General features: G+C 39.4%; 1 protein-coding gene across 3 annotated transcripts in view; it reads right to left on the reverse strand.

The window, feature by feature from the left end:
• The window catches only part of LOC112145296 (low-density lipoprotein receptor-related protein 1), a 137,746-nt gene that overhangs the window by 55,156 nt on the left and 61,920 nt on the right, over positions 1-20,670 (reverse strand). For all 3 annotated transcript variants that reach the window (XM_036211862.1, XM_024270442.2, XM_024270443.2), the window contains exons 7-19: positions 15,822-15,984; positions 13,429-13,651; positions 11,064-11,253; positions 10,840-10,983; positions 8,437-8,673; positions 8,181-8,361; positions 4,896-5,118; positions 4,382-4,571; positions 4,172-4,297; positions 1,210-1,350; positions 816-941; positions 621-737; positions 446-526 (exon numbers count right to left, since the gene is read on the reverse strand). In XM_036211862.1, the coding sequence (XP_036067755.1) occupies positions 446-526; positions 621-737; positions 816-941; positions 1,210-1,350; positions 4,172-4,297; positions 4,382-4,571; positions 4,896-5,118; positions 8,181-8,361; positions 8,437-8,673; positions 10,840-10,983; positions 11,064-11,253; positions 13,429-13,651; positions 15,822-15,984 (2,142 nt within the window). The remainder of the gene's footprint in view (positions 1-445; positions 527-620; positions 738-815; positions 942-1,209; positions 1,351-4,171; positions 4,298-4,381; positions 4,572-4,895; positions 5,119-8,180; positions 8,362-8,436; positions 8,674-10,839; positions 10,984-11,063; positions 11,254-13,428; positions 13,652-15,821; positions 15,985-20,670) is intronic.

Consider the following 20,670-nt stretch of genomic DNA (forward strand, 5'->3'; position numbering starts at 1 on the left):
AGCACTGCTCCTCGGAAATCCCTAACAGACAACCGCCACTATGTAGTTCCATTAATGCAAATAATTTGATAAAATAAAATTTATGATTCATCCATAGACTGTCATCTTTGGTTAAACGTAGCCGCCCTGTGTTTGATCTGAGCCTGCTCGATGGGTCCTGCAGCTTTGGCTAGTATCACGGCTGCTGCGGTGCATGCTGATCTATGCACTAACCGGCCAGCTTTGGGCAATTCAACTCATCAGAGCCGTCCCCACAATCCTTTTCTGAAAGACAGAACCAAACGAAGACAGCAGAGTGGGCGAGCGGCACAAACACGGGACAAAACACAACAAATTCACACACGTGCAAATGGTGCAACAAAAAAGGGACAAATGCAAATGAAAACCAGGACAAAGTGTGACGAGCAGAAACGAGGAGTTAAACCTTTACACTGAAAACACTAACCATTGTCACAGCGCCAGTTGATGTTGATGCAGCGGCCGTTGTTGCAGGTAAACTGAGTGAGGGGGAAACAGGTGGGGTAGGCTGTAGGCAGAGAGAGCAAATACTTTGTTTTATTTAATTATACCTCCTAAGCAATTTGAGAAAAGAGTTATTGTTGGGCTAAAAGATGACGAACCGCAGGAAGCCGGTTCATCGGACCGATCTCCACAGTCATCGTCCAGGTCACATGTCCAGGAGAGAGGAATGCAACGCCCACTGGCGCAGGAGAACTGATTTGGAGGGCAGGTACGAGCTGAAACAACCCGACAGAGCTCATGTCACGTGTGAAAAACAACCAGACTCATGAGTGGGAGCATGTGTGTGTACCAACCAGAGCAGGTGGTGTTGGATTCGTCCTCATCGTTGCCACAGTCGTTGTCTCCGTCGCACAGCCAGCGGAGAGGGATGCAGCGGTTGTTTTTGCACTTAAATCTGTCGGTGGGGCAAGTGTGCTGATCTGTGGGAAAGACGGGGTGCAGTTAGAGGCAAGTGGGAGAAAACATGGGAAAGGGGTGAGGTGTGAACCAGGAAAAGAGAGGGATGTCTTGGATTGAGTTTTGTTTTGTCTGGAAGGAAAACCTGTCTGCACTTTGACCACAAACAGACAGAGAGCCTCTCCAGATCCGCAGGCTTTGCTGCATTCCTCCTCGCACATGCACAGTCACAAACTGAGCTCCCACATAAACCTATAAATACACCGTGTGTGTGGACATGCAGCCACTCACGGCACAGCTCCGGAGCTTCATCGCTGTTGTCCAGACAATCGTTGTCTCCGTCGCACTTCCAGCGCTCCTGGATGCAGCGGTTGTTCTTGCATGCAAACTCTCCGGGCTGGCACTGAGGAGGGGGTACGTAGGACGGATTGGCTGGGAGGAAAGAGGATGTGGGAAAGAGGTCACTGAGGGTGGAGACGGGAGCGGGGAAGGAGTTTTGAAACTTTAACAGAAGAAAGTGAGGGGTTTCAAACACATTTAAAAAAAAGGCAGGGTCATTTCAAAAACCTATAACAAACACAAATCAAGCAAGAAAACCTTTGCAAAGGTTAAATCTTCACATTTGTCCAATATTTATCAAGTTCGAGGAAAAGCTACATATATAATGTACCGTTAATAATTTCCAGAATCCATTAAATTCAGTTCACCAGAGCCTGGATCGATTCTATAATATTTTTTTTCCATCCATTCAATTCAGTTCAATTTAGAGTTTACACGGTTTACACATTTAGACACATTTGTCTAGAAATACATCAATAATCTGTAAATATGTTTTAAATGTATTCATAATAATTTGATACAGTTCACATACTGTAAAATGTATTAGTGAAATTATAATGAGATTGTAAATACCATACAGTGTTACATGGATTTTCCAACAATTGTTCTGCCTCTCCTGGAGGGCATTTCAGTTTGGCCACTAGGTGGCGATAGTGTTATAGCATTACACCTTATTCCAGAAGAAGAAAGAAGGAGAAAAAATGATCTTTTAGCCCACAAATGGTTACTTTAAAAAATAAATTTCCTTAAAAGAGTTTTAAAAATTCATACCTGTGAGTTCATAAACATGTTTACATTCACAGAGTGTTAGCATTAGCCGTCCTATAGGAAATCCCATTATATGTTAGCATCAAGCTAGCATACTTTAGCTTTATGCGTCGTATCAATCTCTATCAATTAATCAGTTTTGTCAACCCAGCCCTAATATAATGAATCACGCTTGCTTTGGGATGGGCTATTTAGTTGATCGTGAGTACAGGAGACACGACATGGAGCAGATTGATTGACAACGCCTCAAAGCCAGTCAAGAACTAGAACTCAATCTGTTGCACAAAAAAAACACACAAAAAACATGCAAAATGACAAAAAAAAAAAATCAGCAAAAAAGCAAGACTGCGAAAGGTGAATTGCGATATAACAAGCGACCCATTTGTGCCTGTAGTGGCAGGGATAGGCTCCAGCAACTCTATGATCCTGACAGGGATAAACCGGGTTTGAAAAATTAAGGAATTAATAACTTAATGTGTCAATCATCCTTTTAACATTGAAACACAGACTTATGAAATTAGTTTATGGGTTGTCCTTTAAAGCTATTGTTTCTTTAGACAAAAAAAAGCTTTGCTAAAGATTTTTTGTGATCTGGGAATTAATAGTTTGCTTTTCATCAAACACAATTGACAACCAATATGAATGAGCTGCGCTCATCGGCGTCTAATCTAATGGTAAATGTCATAAAGACAAAAACTTGGACTTTTGAATGAAACATAAAAAATTGACATTGATTTTGATGACTCTTATTCCCACCAGTCAGTTGCTTTTTCTGGGCAGCAGGTTTGAAAAAAAACACACATTATTTTCTGCTGGATTCAAATGTGTCACCCAGTCACTGTGTACGATTTGTGAATATTGCTCGGATAAAAACTAGTCATCTATGTACTTGGAAAAAGTGAGAAAAGTTGAGGTCTTTACTGGAAATTTTCACAGATGTATCACGAATGAACTATGTTGAAACCACAGAAGAAGGACAAATAAACCTCACAAAGAACATGTACACCCACGCTTCTTTGAATTTCTTTGACATTTAAAGAACTGGGCAGAAATCACATCACGTCAGCACCATGGTCAGCAACCGCCGGATTTAAACCAGCCGCTAGGTGCCAGACGAGGCAGCCCACCGAGGTGTAGCCGCAGCTAAGGAGATCTGCAAGAATGTCCAGAGTGACATCTGCGACCTTACAACAACCCCCCACCTGGACAAGCTGAACGGGGGAAGCAGGAAACCCCCACTCGGTATAGACTACTGGAGGGGTGAAAGATCGGACAATTTATATACTCGTCCCACGATACGCAAATATTGCATGAACAGTGCATGTATATTGCGCTGTTTATACGTAATTCATTAGTGATTTGTGAATCAATTACCTAATTTTAATCTGATATGTGCGCCATATATGCAATATTAAAATTATACATTGGTGGTACTGGCATGAATCAGTCCCCCGTCTCACCCTCTGGCCTTCAGAGTTCTAGCACTTCCTGGGTCTCCACACTTCACTTCCCATCAGCCCTTGCTGTCACTCCCAGGAGCCCCACAGCTGGTCCCCATCAGTAATCACTCCTAGCAGTATCTAGTCTGAACACTGAGCTATGCTCAGTGCGAAGTCTTGTTTGTGCCACTCTGCCTGCATCACTAGAGGTTCTTAACCTGACCTGATCTTCTGCTTCGTCTGCCGCCTGCCCTGACCCTGATTTAGCTTTGTGGTCTTCACGCCTGTTGTCCTGTCTGAGCCAAATAAAGCTGCTGCACTTGTATCCAGCCGTCTGCTTGTTTGTGACAGTTACAAGCGTGAAAAACCCGTTAGACATATGTGGCCACACATGGAACAGTCGTGAAAAGCCCCAAATTGTGTATGCGTCTTACAAAAATCATGCAAAACTGCATACGATTTAGGTAATAATTGTGTATAAACTACATAAAATACAAATAAACTGCATTATTTTCAACCAACCAAAAATTTTTTACAGTGTAAAATCGATTTCAAGTAAAGACTTGTCAGCTGAAACCTTCAACAGACATCTGCGCACAACGAAGAATGACGCAAAATGTACGTAGCGGCTTTATGATACAGCCTTAAGCAGAGGCTTCATTCACTGATGAATACATAATAAAATCCGTTTTTGTGTTTGCAGTTACCTCTGCAGCTGGTGTTGTCTGCCGGATCTAGGATTTGATCTTCTGCACATGCGCACTGCCTGCCTCCTGGTATGGCCAGACACAGACTGCTGCAGCCGCCGTTGTAGACTCGACACGCGTTAGATCCTGTTGAGGACAGGAGGAGACCGGGTCTTAGAAGCGGCACCAATTCCAAATTTTGGACTCTCGATGGAGGGTGGGGCTGGGTACCTTGCTGCTGCTGAGCGTCGTACATCCGGATTTCAAAGATGGGCGGTCGCTCGTTGCGCAGCAGGGTGGCGGTGCCGGTGCTGGTGTCCAGCTTGAAAATGCTGCCACTCCGGTACTCATTCCAGAACAGGAAGTGTTTATAGTGGCACAGGCCGAAGGCGTGGTTCAGCTCCTGACCTTCATACACAGTCTAGTGTTGTGAGAAATTGAGAGGAATGTTAAAATCCAGCAGGTAAAAATACACTTGATGTAAATGTGGAATAAATATTTAGTTCCTGTATTTGTTTTATTTGTTGGAACTGTAACAAAATTGACCAGAAGACGTATTGGTAAAGCTAAATGTCAGAAATGTAACCATGTGGAGAAACTGGTCTTACAAAGTTTATTAGCCCACCCACAGTGTTTTACTATGAACGTCTTTTTGAAGAGCCTGCCCACCCCACCCACCCCACAGCCGTCTGACTCAGCTGCTTTTCTCCACACTCCAGATTTCCCAACAATGGGGAGAGCTGACCTTGCGACCAGAGCTGTTAAGGTAGACCATCTCGATGCGGTCGTAGTAGGCGTCCACCCAATAGAGAATGCCCTGTGGGATGTCCAGACTCAGGCCGTTGGGCCACAGCACCGTTTTGCTGGTCAGGAACACATTTCTGTTGGAGCCATCCATCCAGGCCCGCTCAATTTTGCCTCTCTTGCTCTCCTTAGGGTCTTCCTCCCAGTCAGTCCAGTACATCCACCTGTGGGGACAGCAGGGGACTGTCATATATGTTCATCGAGAAACAAAGTGGTAGGACAATGTCGATCATTCCACTCATGTACTTAAAGTACCAATCTTTTAATCAACTGTAGGGCTGGGCGATCGTGATAAAACTTTTTCTCGATAAAGGAATAAGTATATCGCGATAGTCTTTTATTTTGAAGGGTCCGAAGGGTATAGACACCACACCCCCGCGGTCACTTTCCCTAATCTTCTCTGTGTAACGTTTAGTTTCAGCTGAAGAAGCAGGAGAACATCTGGTCATTTTTAATGGGTCAGAACTGGAAGACAAACCGGCCGGATTTATATCAGCAACAGAAAGATGGAGACCATGATGTAGCTTTAGCATGATGCTAATGCTAACGAGCTGCTCAGTGTGTAGCCTTGATGTGTTCACTGACCAGTTTACAGTCGGACAATATTTTCACCGACTGGACTTTTGGGACATGGCAGATAAATACAACAAAATTCATTCGTACGACATTCATAAAAGAAAATAATAATAATAAATTTTAAAAATGTATAAAATGAAAGAATTGAATCCACTGTGTATTAGCAGCAGGTGTTACACAATAAACTGCAACCCGTGTCAGATATTGTGATTAACAAAATTAATCACAAAATCTTTAATTTACTGCAATGTTTCACGTTTTAACGTTGATAGTGTTAATGGCTGAAAAGTTAAAATATCACCGGAGCTCCAGTGTTAACAGCTTAAAGGCTCAAAACACAAACAATTATGCAAATCTTCAAACATTTCTCTTTGTATGATGAAGGCTGACGAAATCTTCAGATTTCCTTTTGTACACAACTCTTCATCATCTCATCTTTTTCCAGACCGACCCCCTTTCTCTGTTTTCTCTCTCAGCCTGATTGATTACAAGCATTAGTGAAAGCGAGTGCCTCTCTCCTGGGAAGTGTGTGGACACACATCATGCTGTCAACAGCAATCCGAGCAGTGTGCGTGTGTGTGTGTGTGTGTGTGTGTGTGTGCATCCGTCTATGTGTGTGTTTCCTAAAAGTGAGCCTGAACTGTTTTTATCAATGAGACACACTCCTGGCCTGCCAGATTACAGGCAGTTAGAAACAGTCTGCATCAGAATCAGCTGTTTGATTAAATCCAAACAAAACACTCCATCAACGGAAACTAGAATCCTAATTAAAGACTAAAAAGGTCAACAACAACAACACAGCTTGTGTATGATGTGCAAAAGTAAAACAGCAAACAAGAAAACTGACTGTCAAAATGACATGAGTAAATAAACTAGAGCCGTAACAAGTATTCAAACACTTTGTATTCCCAATCTATCCTTAAAAATTCACATCCATCATCACTGATTTGTGATTTTTTTATTTTTTTTATTTAGTAGAGTATAGTAAAAATACACTTCAGGCAATGTTATAATCACTCTAAAATTTCAGAATAATGGTCAATTTTAAGTATATGAACTGAACAGATCTAATGCGCAACTGTTAATGGAAGCAAATAAACTTTCAAAGTAAAATGTCAAAGGTTCTCATCTTCAAAGGAAAATAATCAAGAATTTTTCATAGAGAAAAAAAAGGTTAGTTTACTGAGATAAGCTCTGAAAAAACAATTTAACTTTAACTATTGTTGACAATTCAAATAAAAAATATGATGATTTTGAAAATGAATTAGATGACCATATAGAGATAAAAGTCGTACCTGAAGGCGTCTGTAAAAATCTAAAATGTAGGACTTTGTTGGTATTTCCACTAAAGTTTAGAAAAATAGGTAATACTTTTGTTTACAGGGTTAAGATATTTATTAGCACAATAAGCCAAATAAGATTTAACATACTAAGTAAGATTCATTACCATTTAAAGTAAGACCATTGCCTACAAAGTCCATATTAATAAACTGTTTACAAGCTTAACAAATGTGTGAACTGTCTTTGTCAACATTATATTGAGTTTTTTGCAGCAGCACTTTATCTAAAGTGTTTCTAAAAAACGAATCATAAAACATATCTGTCAGAAACACTGTTTCGATTAAAGCACCGAGTGTTTTCTACAGTCATTTTTTGTAGGTTTTTGCTGTGTCTTCATTTACTTTGTTCTTGCCATCGATCTACTGAGACTGTAGTCAGCAAAACTTTAAGATGGAAGAACTAAGGAAAACTTTTAAAGATTTATTGTTAAATGATAAAAACAACAGAGATGTTTATGTTTTGTTTACTTCCAAGTTAACTAGGAAGTTTGGAAGACGTTAGAGTGTAACATTGTTTAGATCTTTTCTTTCTTTCAATTTTTTTTAGTTCATATCTGTTGTGGTTTATTGATTTTGATCACTTGTTTTAAATAAAAAGAACACATGATGGTGTTAAATACATAATATTTTAATTTTCCGTACGTCCTATTTAGACTAGAATAATCCTTTGGTCTGGACCGAGTCCTGAACCCTGCGTTTGCTCTGTATTCAGACTGCCGGTTAGACTGAAGACTTGTTCTCAATTATCGGGGTAAATAAACTCTGGTTGACTTTAAGCAAACCAAATATGTTCAGTCTGAATGCACCCTCAATTTTATCATCTTATTTGTTTATATGTATTTTAACTCTTTGAAACCTATAGGACCAAAACTCAGTTTTTGTCTACTTTTGCATCTATCTCTGTATTTTGAATTTGAAAGTCTACTTGTTTGCTTATTCGGTATCATATTAAGCAGCACAACATCCCCTATCGGACACTACCTTTATTTTGTCATTTTTTCATGTTGTATTCTCAAAATAGTCATAAAATCATGCAAAAATAGAAAATTACATCTGGAAAATGGGATTCATTTTGCTGTGGAAACCCTAAAAATGTTTAACAAATTGCTTTTATAATATAGAATGAAACTTTTAGCTTGATCTGTAAATTGTTGGTCATGATCAGTGAATCGCAACGATCCACAGTCCAAACAGAAACACATGACCAAGTGAAATGACTCTACAGTTACAGTTTGCTGCTTTCATTCAAAGACATGAAACTCCATCCTCTACACCTCCTCCTTTCACCTCCTCCTTTCATCCGCCCTTACCCATGAAGTGGATCCACCACAATGGCGCGAGGGTGAGTCATTTTGCCTTCGATGAGAGTTTTCCGAGTCTGTGACGCTTTTTCCAGCCGAGCCACACTGATGGTTTTCTTGGGTCCATCATCCGTCCAGTACAAGTTGTCAGCCATCCAGTCCACAGCAATCCCCTCCACAGTGTGGATCCCTGAGACAAAAACAGTCATACTCAGGACTGATCTGAGAGAACACAGCCGGGAAATACGCTCTGAGTTCTCCATACCTTCCTTCATGATGATGTCCCGCTCGGTTCCATCTATTCTCTGTCGGCCAATGATGTAGCTGGTGGCGTCGGCGAAGTAAATGAACTCGCTTTCAGCGTGGAAGTCCAGAGCTCTGGGGTTCATCAAGTTCTCGATTGGGATCATGTACTCATCCGGGACTTTGGCATTCATGTCCATGCCTCTTATTACGCCAGGACGGCCTTTGCCGTAAACCAGGAAGAGCTCATGCTCAGGCTCTGCAGCAACAAGAGACAACAAGGTTTAAACTCCTCCACAAAGACTTTAAGAATTCTGTAACTTTAACATTTTTTAAATCCTGGTCCAATCATCTTATGATCTATTTTTTAAGCATTTCCATTGTTTTTTTTAATATATAATTATGTTGTTTTTAGTCGAAGCCAAAGTCGTTATAGATTTTTGATTGATTGTAGTTCTACAGAAAGTAATATAGATATAAATCATGATAGTGTCGTGTTGGATAAGCATGAACATCGATATTGTTAAAACATTTAACCCTCTAATACCTGAGGCGTCGCCGGTGACGCTTAAACACAAAATCTTCAACATAATGTAACTTTTCAGATGTTAACACATTCAATGTCAGGTGGAAAAGTTGCAGTAAATCAAAGAACTCAAACACTGGAGTTAGTTAGTGTTAAAGGGTTAAACATGTAGACACAAATTCAATAGGTATTTTCATTAAATATTGTTAATATTTTATATTTTTGAGAAAAGGAACTGATGGAGACGGTTTATTTGAATAAGAAAAGCTAAGAAACACAATTTTAAGCTTAATTTTCTTAATTTATGTCCTCTGTAATGGAAAAATTGCCACAAGACCATGTTAAAAACACCAAAATATCAATGGCGTAGGTCTTTAATATTTTTCCTCCTTAAATACATCAAGATAAAGATGTTGTGGAATCGCTATTAAACCTTTATTTTTTTTAATCCATTAGTAATCCAAGCTCTTCCTGCATGTTTCTCCTTTCAAAACAGATCCCTAAATTTGCATGTCACTTTAGACACCATAAAGCATTTAAAAAATCTTGAAATTTAGAAATAAAAGGGTTTGTTATTACTCTAAGACGCTATTAAATCAAAGGGCTGCAGGACTGGACAGCTAAAATGTCCTCGAATCTAGATCTAGGGCAAAAAGTTGACAAAAACGCCCAGAAGAGCCGTTTTCAAGATGAGAATTTGGCAGATTTATAGTAAAAAAAAAAAATCCCCAAAAAGCTTTATTTAAACTGATTTTGTTCCTTTTAATTAGAAATAAAACCGACACCTCTCCATTCTCAAGGCTGCAAAATGCTTTAGCTGCTCTCCCTGAGTCATGAGTGAAGCATGCTCTGCGTGCGCTGAATGTAATGTGGTTCTGATTTGTTTGCCACATAGATAGTTACATAACACCCTTTCATCAGCAAGAGCCTTGATGATCCATCTGAGATCATACTTTTCATTTTGCACAAATAAAGCGGTGGAGCACTGAGGGCAGCCTATTGAAGTTTGCACTTTGTCATTTAGCAAAGATGGTGTTTATGTGATCTTCCATCCAATACTTTGAAATTACAGGCACTACGGCAGATTAAATCCACAGCAGACGGATGCAGAGAGTGTGCCGCGGGATTTGTTGATAGAACGGTGAGATGCTCTGCCGCAGACAGAAAAAAAAAAAAATTGGAGGTTGAACGTTGTTTGCATCTGGATTATCAAATTTTCCATCCAACACATTTCAATGCACTTTCAGAAATAAATACTTTTTTTTTAAAAGAATGGGGGAGGACTCCCAATCAAAAAAAAAACAGTGAAAACAGAAATATAAACAATTTCCTGCTTGTATGATACTGAATTTAGTAAATCAGTAGAGTAAGAAATAATGAAATGTACAAATGTAGCTAAACTGCATCAAATATAAATGATTAAATAGAAAACATGAGAACCTGAGATCAAAAATCACACCAAAAACACCACTGATGGAATGCATTTTTTCCTCTTTTCTTCTTTTCTGTCAAACCCTGACATTCTAGTTAACTGAAACCCCACTTATAAATAGGTATTTGGAGAGTTATTGTGTTGTCTCTAACATTAATTTATTTTCCTGTATTGCTACTTAACTCTCAGTTAAAATCCACTTGAACTTGAAAACGAGATTTAGACAGCTGTTTTTTTAGCAGGAAAGTCTCAATAAACTGTCTAGGGAAATGTTTCCATGGAGACAAAGTGTCTAGTCATTGTTTTTCTCAGCACGCAGTCATTTGCTGAAAGAACTTTGTAGGACCTTAACAGGCCACTTTAAAGTCCAGCAGCTACTGAACTTCCTGAAAACTGTCTTTGAAGCACCTTCTGTAGCTGCTGTCCTGCAGAAACTGAAACTTCATGACTGAATTGCTCAGACTCACTTTTGCAGGACTTGCCATCGCTGCCCAAGCTGAATCCAGAGCGGCAGCGGCAGGTCCTGGTCTTGTGTCCGTTCCCCAGCAGACAGATGTCCGAGCAGCCTCCAGGCTTCCCGAACTGGTCCACCTCACATGCGTGGCTGCGAACTGGAAACCAAACGAAGGTCAGCATTAAACCTCCGAAGCAGGAGCACGAATAATCTGTGGTGCGAATGATGCATGTGCACCTGGAGGCTGGCGTCTCTGGTGATACACGTGCAGCGCTCCGCCTTTGTCCACCCTGGTCACGACTTGGTAGTCTGAGCTGTTGAAGCGGTTGACTCGGATCACGCTGGTCTTCGGCTGCATGTTGGCGTTGTCCGAGTTGGTGGCATAGAGATAGTTTTCAAACACAGTCAAACCGTACAGATGCTCAATCTGGAAAACAAAAAAAGGAACTCAGTTAGAGTCTGCACAGCAAAAAGAAGCATTTCATTTAAAAAGAAATAGTCCGATAATCCTTAATTAAGACTCTAAAGTGAAAGATTTTCTCTGTAAATGACACTTAAATGACAGATTATTATTTTTGACTTTTACTCATTTTGGACTATTTTTGTGGTGCAATATTTTGCTAAAAAATTAGAAGAAGAAGCGTCGAAGAAGATAATGAAGGCATAGCAGACATAAAAAAAACCAAATTATTTGCAAAAAAGTTAGCAGTTTTGGACAAGAACTGATTCAATTTAGTAGGATCTCTTTTTTTTTTTTTTTAACTAATTTAACCCTCTTATATCCGGGCAGGACAGATTAAGACTGTCATTCTTCGTTACAACTGTGGCCTGACAAATGGCAAAAGAGACGGGTTACAAGTACAAAAAATAAAACTGAATAGAACCAGAAAAAAACACAATCTAAAAATATAAAACCCTAAAATTATTAATCCAAATGAATCCACCTCATAATAAGAGAAAGAAATATATAACATATAATCAGGACAAAAATATGCTATAATCTTGATTGAAAATGTACTTGTTAAAAACAGAATATGTTGGAGTTCTGTTTGGACTTGTGGAGAGTTAAAACTTTCTCATTTTAGTGCCAACTGCACCACTGGACTGATGTACAGAACAAAAAAAGCAAACTTAGAGAAATGCTGCATTCATGGAGTGTTTGAATTATCTGAAAAAATGCCTGTCTCACACACGAGAACGTTAGAAAAACAACACGTTTCAACCTCACATGAAGAAAGGTCAATAGGTCTGCAGTGCATCATCTATGGCACATGTGTCAAAGTCAAGGCCCGGGGGCCGGATCCGGCCCTCCAGGTAATTCTATCCGGCCCTCCAGATCATTTTATTCTGTTATTAATGGCCCGATGTTATCTTGCATTTATTTCTAACTTTTACAATTTTGACAAAATATATTTTTATGGAGAATAAAATATTGAAAGTTATTTGATGTTTAGGTTGATTTATTCTGGAATATTATTCCCGCCTTTATATTATTCATAGTTATGTTAAAAAGTGAAGTTTTTAAAGTTTTAAAACCTAGTTTTGGTGTGTTCAATGAATATTTATTCTGCTCGGTCTGCGAACTAAGTTGTGTTTTAGATTTTGGCCCCCTGTGCGATTGAGTTTGACCCCCCTTATCTATGGGGACACATCAAAATTACAGGTAAAATAAAACAATATTAAGGATTATTATTATAATTTATTTGTTTAGTTTGATGGGCCAGATTACATTTGACAGGCTGCATATGGCCCCCGGACCGTAGTTTGCCCACCCCTGGCCTAGGGAGTGAATTTTTTTCTATGGGTGTGCTGCGTGTGAGGGAACATCTATAAAACATGTTTGGGTAAGTAAGGGTGAAGCAGGTGAGATGCAGTCACATCATACAGATTTTTTTTAATTTTTCAAGCCCCCTAAAACGCCTGACGATAATGGTACGTTCCATCTTTCTGATGTCCCTTTAGGTGGCCATATGAGCCACTGCGAGACACACCGTATGGGTCAACGTCTGTATGGGAGCCTAAGGCTCAATCTGACACAAAACCAGAGAGATGGATGTTCTGACACTGAAAAAACCGGCAGACTCAGTGAACCGCAGCCATTTAATATAAAGCTCACACACCAATCTGATAAATGCAATCCATACCCTCCAACTTATTTTCAAATGAAAAGGCTTTCAATCCTGTTTTTTTTCCAGAACTAAAAGGCTAAAACACACAGTGACATAACTAGCTCCAGTTCTGCAACAACAGCCCTCCTTTTCAGCCTTTCAAATAAAAGATGTGCAGCAATAACAGCCAAGCACAAAAAAGACACACGCAGAGAAAACAAGACAGTGTGCCCTTTGGCTGGCTGAGTAAGAGAAAAGCCGTTTCTTCAGCAGAGATCACAGCCAGAGCCATGGAAACAGGTTTAAGAGCTGCTGGGCATCAACAACACCCATGCATTCACAGAATCACTATTAGACAACATTTGTCAGCTTATTTAATGAAAAGGCAAATGTCCACCATCTCCTCTCTGCTGATGTTTCTCAGAACAAGAACACCTTACGCTGCAGGGGCTGACACCAGAGAAGCACACGAAGTATCTAAGATCAGTCCTCACCAGCAGGCCCTGGATGATGGTGTGCCGATTCTTGCCTTCATAGTCCACCACCTCAATGTAGTCCAGATAGGCATCGGCCCAGTACACCAACCGGCTGACCAGGTCCAGGGTGATGCCATGAGGGAACACTATCTTACTGTCCACCAGTTTGGTCCTGTTCTGCCCGTCCATGTCACAGCGCTCCACCTTCGGGATCTGACCGTAGTCTGTGAAGAACACCTTCCTGCAGTAACAAAGAACACATTCGCTGGTATCAGGAAAACTCCTAAAGAGGAAGGAAAAGCAGTGAGAGTACATTTGTAGATGGAGAGCACATCAGTGGACTATTTGAGAGAACTTTTATTAATGTTTTTATCCAAAGCAACTACCAGTTTTTTTAGAATTTGGAGCAATGTCGAATTAGGTGTTTCCTCTCCAAATATAAAGCCTGGAAAACGAATTTCCCGCAAACTAACACTATTAACTAACTTTCAAATCAACTCTCTCAACGGGTTTTTAAAGTGTTAGATTTATTTGATCTATTGGTGAATTTCTAAGAAAGATTTTTGTGTCCCTGCAAACCCGGTTCACTCCAAAATATGTGGAGTTGTAAATGTTGTCATAAAAAAAACAACACACAATAGCTAAAAAATATACATTTATTGGTCACTTTTTTAGGCACACCTGTCCAACTGTTTGTTAAAGCAAATTTGATAACACTTTATAAGAAGATTCTTTAACAAGCTTTATTAACACATTTACAAACATGATTAATGTGTTAATAAACATTATATTTATAAGACACTTATTAGAGTATAATGCTCTTATGAGAGCATTGTCTACAAAGACCATATTAATAAACTGCTTATAAGATTAACAAATGTATTAACTATCATTGTCAACATTATACTGAGTTTTTTGCAGTACCTCATCAGATTCCAGCAATAGATTCCAGAAAACATTGTCTGTTCTGATGAGTTTGATTTCTGCTGCCACATTTGGATGGTAAGGTCAGAATTTGGCATCGACAACATGAAAGTATGGATCCATTAAGAAATCTAGACTCATGGTTATGCCACCAGAAATTAAACAAATGGACGTTTTCAGATTACAAGGGCTAAGACACATTTTCTTTAGAAAAACTTTTGTTTTTAGAGCAATAAAAGCTTGGAACTTTTTACCATTAATTTTAATAGAAAAATGTCCAAATTATGATTTAAAAAAAAACTGAGGTCCCGTTTTGGAGCTGCGTATTTTAAATGAGGTACATATATGAGTACAAGTTGAATGAAATGTAAATTTTGATTGTGTAATTGATTTAATCATAAAGATTCTGGGTGTAGGAACCTTTTTAAAGTGCTAATTGAAGTGTGAGTTTAATGTCCTTCCATGAGTATTTTTGGGATAGCATAAAACTGCTTAGATGTTTTTTTATTATTATTATTTTATGAATTGTGTTGTTGTATGATGTGTTTTTTATGAAGGACCTTAGGAAGAGTAGCTGTCTGCTAAGCACAGCTAATGGGGATCCTCTAAACAATAAACAATCCATCCTACCTTGTATTAATGGTTCAGATTGGTGGTGGTGATGTAATGGTTTGGGGAATATTTTCTTGGTACACCTTAGTACCAATTTAGCATGGTTAAAACACCTCAGTCTACCTGAGTACTGTTACTGACCATGTCCATCCCTTTATCACTACAGTCCACCTTGTTGAATCTACACCATAAAGAATGAAGGCAGTTCTGAAGGCAAAAGGAGGTCCAACCGGCGCTAGCAAGGTGTACCTAATAAAGTGACTGGCAGGTAAAGTGAGATTTTATCCAAAAAAAATCTAAAATGCTTCCTAAAATGTATTTGCATCAACACTTCTACATTAAATATATTATGTTGACAATTGCAAATGAAAATGGGCCAAAATGAAGCCACTACTGTGGTCCCATTGTTTAATGGATTTGTTTTTTTGGTGGCACTCTGGTTGTTTTTCTCTCCTCTTTGCACACTGCCTGACACTGCTGACACTGCAGCAACAGTAAACCTTCCTGATGTTTTTTATCAGAAAAACAAACATCAGCTATGGATGCTGTGTGTGGGATGAAAACACAAGCATGGAGGTAAAAGCAAAAAACATGGCAAAAAAAAAAAAACATGCAATGTTGCTCAAAATTGTACAATCTTCCCAAAATGCACTTTGAGTGCTCATTTTGTAAAAGTAAAAATACTTCCACATCCAAAAATGACACAGTGAGTATATTGTGGTGCAAAAGCAAATACTCCTAACCGCCCCCTTCCCAGCAAAAGTACGCATAAGAATTTTCCTTGTGTGTGTGAAAACTAGCATGCGGTGTGTGAGTCTGCACTCTTTATGTTCCTGCTCGAATGCTTATGATGGAGGCAGAGGGACCAGACTGACCCCATGGTGGGGTCCAGGGCGATCCCCTTGGGGTTGTACAGTTCCTGGTCCAGGAGGGTGACACATATCTGGCCGTCCTTGTCACAAACAAAGATCCGGTCGTCCACATCGTCCACAAAGTAGAAGTTTCCAGTGAGCCAGTCGATCGCCATCTGCTCCACATCTGGACAGAGAAACAAGGAGGGCGATGGAATGAGAAGAGGCGTGCAAAGGAAAGTGTTTTTAACGTGACTCAGTTTGAAAAAGCAGAGAAGTGATGTTGTTGACTGATTGTTGAGAGGTTTGACTCATTGTTACATAATGGAGACGAGCAGCTGTTCCAACAACTCTCGCAATGTTAGGGTTTCAAGTGTACACTTCTTTCATGAAAAACACAAAAAAAAATCGAAGGAACATTTCTGTTTTCTCATCAAAAGAGTAGGATGTAGTAGCTGCTGAGCGATGGTGAGTCTGTGGTCTTCACTGCATTTATTTTCATGAGGCTCCACTTGCAGGAAAGACCAACGCCCCACCTGAAGAAAAACACCCCAATGCAGACAAGAAAATAAAAAAAGAGAGTCTGGAAAAGGTTCAGAAAGTGGTAAAAAAAGAGAAAGGAGAGTTTCAAGAGTAAACTGTGTAAAAAGAATAAGACGGGTATAAATACGCCTCTCTGTGTGGTTTACTCTTTCCTTCCTCTAACAGGCACAGCCACACCTGGTTTAGGACACCACGCCGTTGTTTAAAGTGAAAGCATAGATGTGAGGTCACTTCAGAGTGAGCTGTGATCACTGAAACACTTTCATCTTTATCTTTCTATAAATGACGGATCAGAAGAACCAGATAATGATCATTTAGATAAAGAAAATACACAAATTAAAAGTTTAGTACAGAAATCAGGGATGGGATTATATAAGTTTGCTTCCTCTTACTCCTTTTCAACCAACTGAACTTATTTTGACAATCTTAAAAGTTAATAGTGTTATTGCAGGGGTGGGAAAACTACGGTCCGGAGGCTATAGCGGCCCATTAAACTATTAAATCCGGCCCACCAAACTGGAATAAATTATACTGATAATCCTTATTAATGTTTTAGTGTCCCTGTAATTCTGTGGTTCCCCTGTGGATGCTGTTTTATAAATAAATTGTCAATTATTTGTTATTCTGGATTGATGTGGTGTTGGAAGATTTGTTGTTTTTCAAGAACATAGCATTTCTCTAACTTTGTTTTTCGTTGAGGAACCCATCAGTGCAACTGGCACTAAATCGAGAACAAAAGCCTCCATTTTAAAATGAAGACACCAAAATGTTCTGTTTTGATTGCAGCGTGTTTTCATGAGGTGAATTACCAAAGCACTCGAAATATTTGAAACTGATCTGGCCCCAAATTTGAAACCCATTTGTGGCCCACAAGTGAAAAAGCCATAAACTATTTAATCTGGAATAAATTATATTGATAATCCATATTAATGTTTTATATTTCCTTGTGATTTTGGTGTCTTCCCTTAGATGGTGCACCACAAATAAACTGACTAGTGTTATTTTTCACGTTCATGTGTGTTTTTCAAGCCGGATGGTCATTTTTCCGATCATTCCAACACAACAAACCCAGCGTTTTTGAAAGTGTTTTTCCCTGAAAGACATCCATCAGTTGCTGCAATTGGCACTAAAGATCAACTTTCTTCAGTTTTCTTAGTTCCTTTTCAATTAACTATCTGTTTTCTATTGTAAAATTGGTCCCAGTGGTCTTGTAATTATGTTTATGCAGTTTTTTGCTAAAATCAAGAAGTCTGTGGGTTTTTAAGACTGGGGCTGTTGGCTCAGGAGTTAGCCTTGCTAATTTCCCAGCGTGCCTTTTCCACATTCTCCTGCTTCACAACCCTAAGCCTAAACAGCGTGTAATATCACAGCGATGCAGCTGTACAGGTTAGAGCCAGAGGTCAGCTCGAACGAGGAAAATTAAGACCTTTAAGGATCTTTTCGTCTGCAAGTGGACAATTAAGAACTGAAAAGTTTGGCAGGGACTGCATCACAAACCTGAACTTTTTCAAGCATCCTGTTTTCATCTGCTCCAGATCTAAAAATATTTGAATAAAGACATACTCAGAAACACAGTTTTAATCCTAAATTATTTGATAGAATCCCTCCATAATGAGAAAATGCTACAAGAACATGCTAAAACACCAAAAACACTATTTCAATGGAGTGGGTGTTTAAACATTAACTCAGAACTCATGACACATGATCCGAAAATCACTTCTGTGTTTTAGCGCATTAGGTCAGGGTTTTTTAACCTTATGAATAATTAGTGAAGAACCTGTTTTATTGCAGCAGGAAATAACATCGTACACTTAAAACAATAAAATGGCAAAGCAGTATAATCATTCTCAGGAAAACATCACCAGTGCTACGACCTTGAAAAGCTCTTAAGTCTGCACGAAACTCACATCAAAGCTAATCCATGGTAACAAAAAACAGGCACTCAAAAAAACAAAACAAGGAAATACTTCAGGCTGAAATGACAACAAATGCAGCTTCATTACAGTAAACAGTGACTAAAACAAAAATGGAAAAAGGTGCGGTCAAATGACCCACTGGATTCTATAAAATCAGTTTATAGCCAGTTTTTATAACTCTGGTCGTCACCATCTTGGTAGGATGTGATGTCATCCAACCGGAGACTCCAAAAATGTCCAAAACAAATAAAATGTTTGTTGGAACCATTGACTGTATACGAGAACTGGACTGAATTGCCCCTCCCCTCTCTCACTCCAAACAGGAAGTCCCCCTAACTCAAAAGAAGCCAAAACCCATTGACTTCCATTGAGAAATAAACATCTATTACTCAGTCGTTCTATTTGTCAGATTAACCATTCTTGCTCTGATACATTCTTCTTAAAAAGCCTAACTTTTTTAAAGAAATACTTTCTTTATCACCAGTTATAAACTGACCAATCAGATGCCTCAATTAAAACATTTGGTTCCGCCGTCAAACGTTTGATTGACAGATTCTCCCGATCCACATTCAGTGGGAGGGGTGTGGACTTTGAACGAGCCGGGATAAGCTCACTCACGATTGGTGACAGAAGTTCCTCTAAAAACCTGACTCAGACCGACTCGGACTAATCGCTGTCGAAGGGTTGCAATCGTTGCAATATGGCAGTAGACGTATCAGGAAGTGATGGAGAAGGCTCTAACCTGATCTCACGAGGGTTAGAGGTAACACCAATGGGGAATCTCAACACTTGTTATGTCCAGTTCTTATTAACGGTCTATGCATCACACTCACTCAGTCCAGTTCTCACGTACAGTCAGCTGTTGGAATATGCCCAGTAAGAGATAAAAGAAAGGGTTAGGTAAGAACAAAGTAGAACTTAAAGTCTAGACCACTCCCCTACAATTGACTCCTCCCCCTTTTTATTGTGTGAACTCTTTTTGATGTGAAATAGTAACATTTCCTAAGCTAATTTTTCAAGGTTTGACCATCCCAGTGGAGTTCATGGGAAGTTACTTTCTTGTAATTGCACCTTTGTTTTAAAATAATCTTCAATCTGGAATTTATAATTATTAGTAACAATTTTGTCTTTTTATAACCTTTTTATCTATGATTTACTATCTCATTTTTTCATGGTTGTATGAAAACAATTACATTTCTACAAACACAGTCCTAAAAACCAAGAGTAGGAGGGTTTCATGAAGACGTGTGTTTTTAGCCTCACAACTGACACACACAGGCTCAGACAAACCCTCTGAATGAACAAATGAAGCTGTTCCGTAATGAGGGTTCTTGTTCTCAAATGTAGGTAATGCTGTATTCCTGTGGTGTGCTTTACAGGGTGATCAGGAGAGAGGATCAATTTCTTTCACTGGGAAAAACACCCTTGGGAGCAGGAAATGGTGAAATAGATTCCTCAGTATGTGTGAAAAAAAGAAGTGAACAGAGCAAATGCTTGCCAGCTGTGGACCAATAAATCTGACTGTAAAGCCAGAGGAGATCTGGGTGTTTAGACAAACTGCCACATTTTTTCTGAAGGGCCTGACAAGTGAGGGGAGGGATATGGAACACTTTCAAATATTTTTGGGTCACAGCAAAGGAAGAAAACGGCCAAAAGATGAATGCAGCAGGACGGAGCGAAAAGGAAGAATAAATGAGGAAAAAAATGACAGGAGTGGAAAAAAAGTATACTATTTCCACCAGGGAAAGTTGGCAGTTGTGCAGCAGCTTTTTTGAGTTTTATGGGAATCTGATCCCAAAGGTGTTCTCAATTTTTAACAAAAATTTCAGTTTTAACGATTCCAGCTGTCCCGCAACACAGAATCCCTGATTAAGCAATGGAAAGTGAAGAGGGCAAAAAAATGAGCATGCATTATTGGAAAAATGTGCTTGAAAAAATGTGCCTCCCAGTTTCCCTGACACCCTCGGCTCTCTGCTTTTCCCTTTCTTCTGTCGAACAAAAATGTCTCCAGTAAAGCCAACAACTTTTCTATCTCCTCCCATTTTCTTCTTCTCGCTCTCTGACCATCATCCCTCCCCTTCGTCTGTTCCCAAGAGGTGGGAAAGCAGTCTGGATTCATTAAATGAAGCTCTGTCTGTCTGAAACTGTGCTGTAAAAATGTAAAAGCTAATTGAAAAAACAGAAACAGCTGCTTTATCCGCCTACCCACCTCTCAAAATGACCTGTTTTTGGGTCGAGGTTCTGAACAGAAAACGGCTTCTAGAATTTCTGGGTAACTTTGAAGAAAGTGCATCAGAAGGCAGGATAAGTTCACTGCTTCTGGCACTGAAATGTAGACTACGAGGAGGAAAGCTTAACTTGGGGCTCTGGAGGGAAAAAAAAAATTCAAAATGTGCTGAAAAGCTTTTTTTTCC

The sequence above is a fragment of the Oryzias melastigma genome, linkage group LG5, assembly GCF_002922805.2.
Source record: "Oryzias melastigma strain HK-1 linkage group LG5, ASM292280v2, whole genome shotgun sequence".
NCBI lineage: Eukaryota > Metazoa > Chordata > Actinopteri > Beloniformes > Adrianichthyidae > Oryzias > Oryzias melastigma.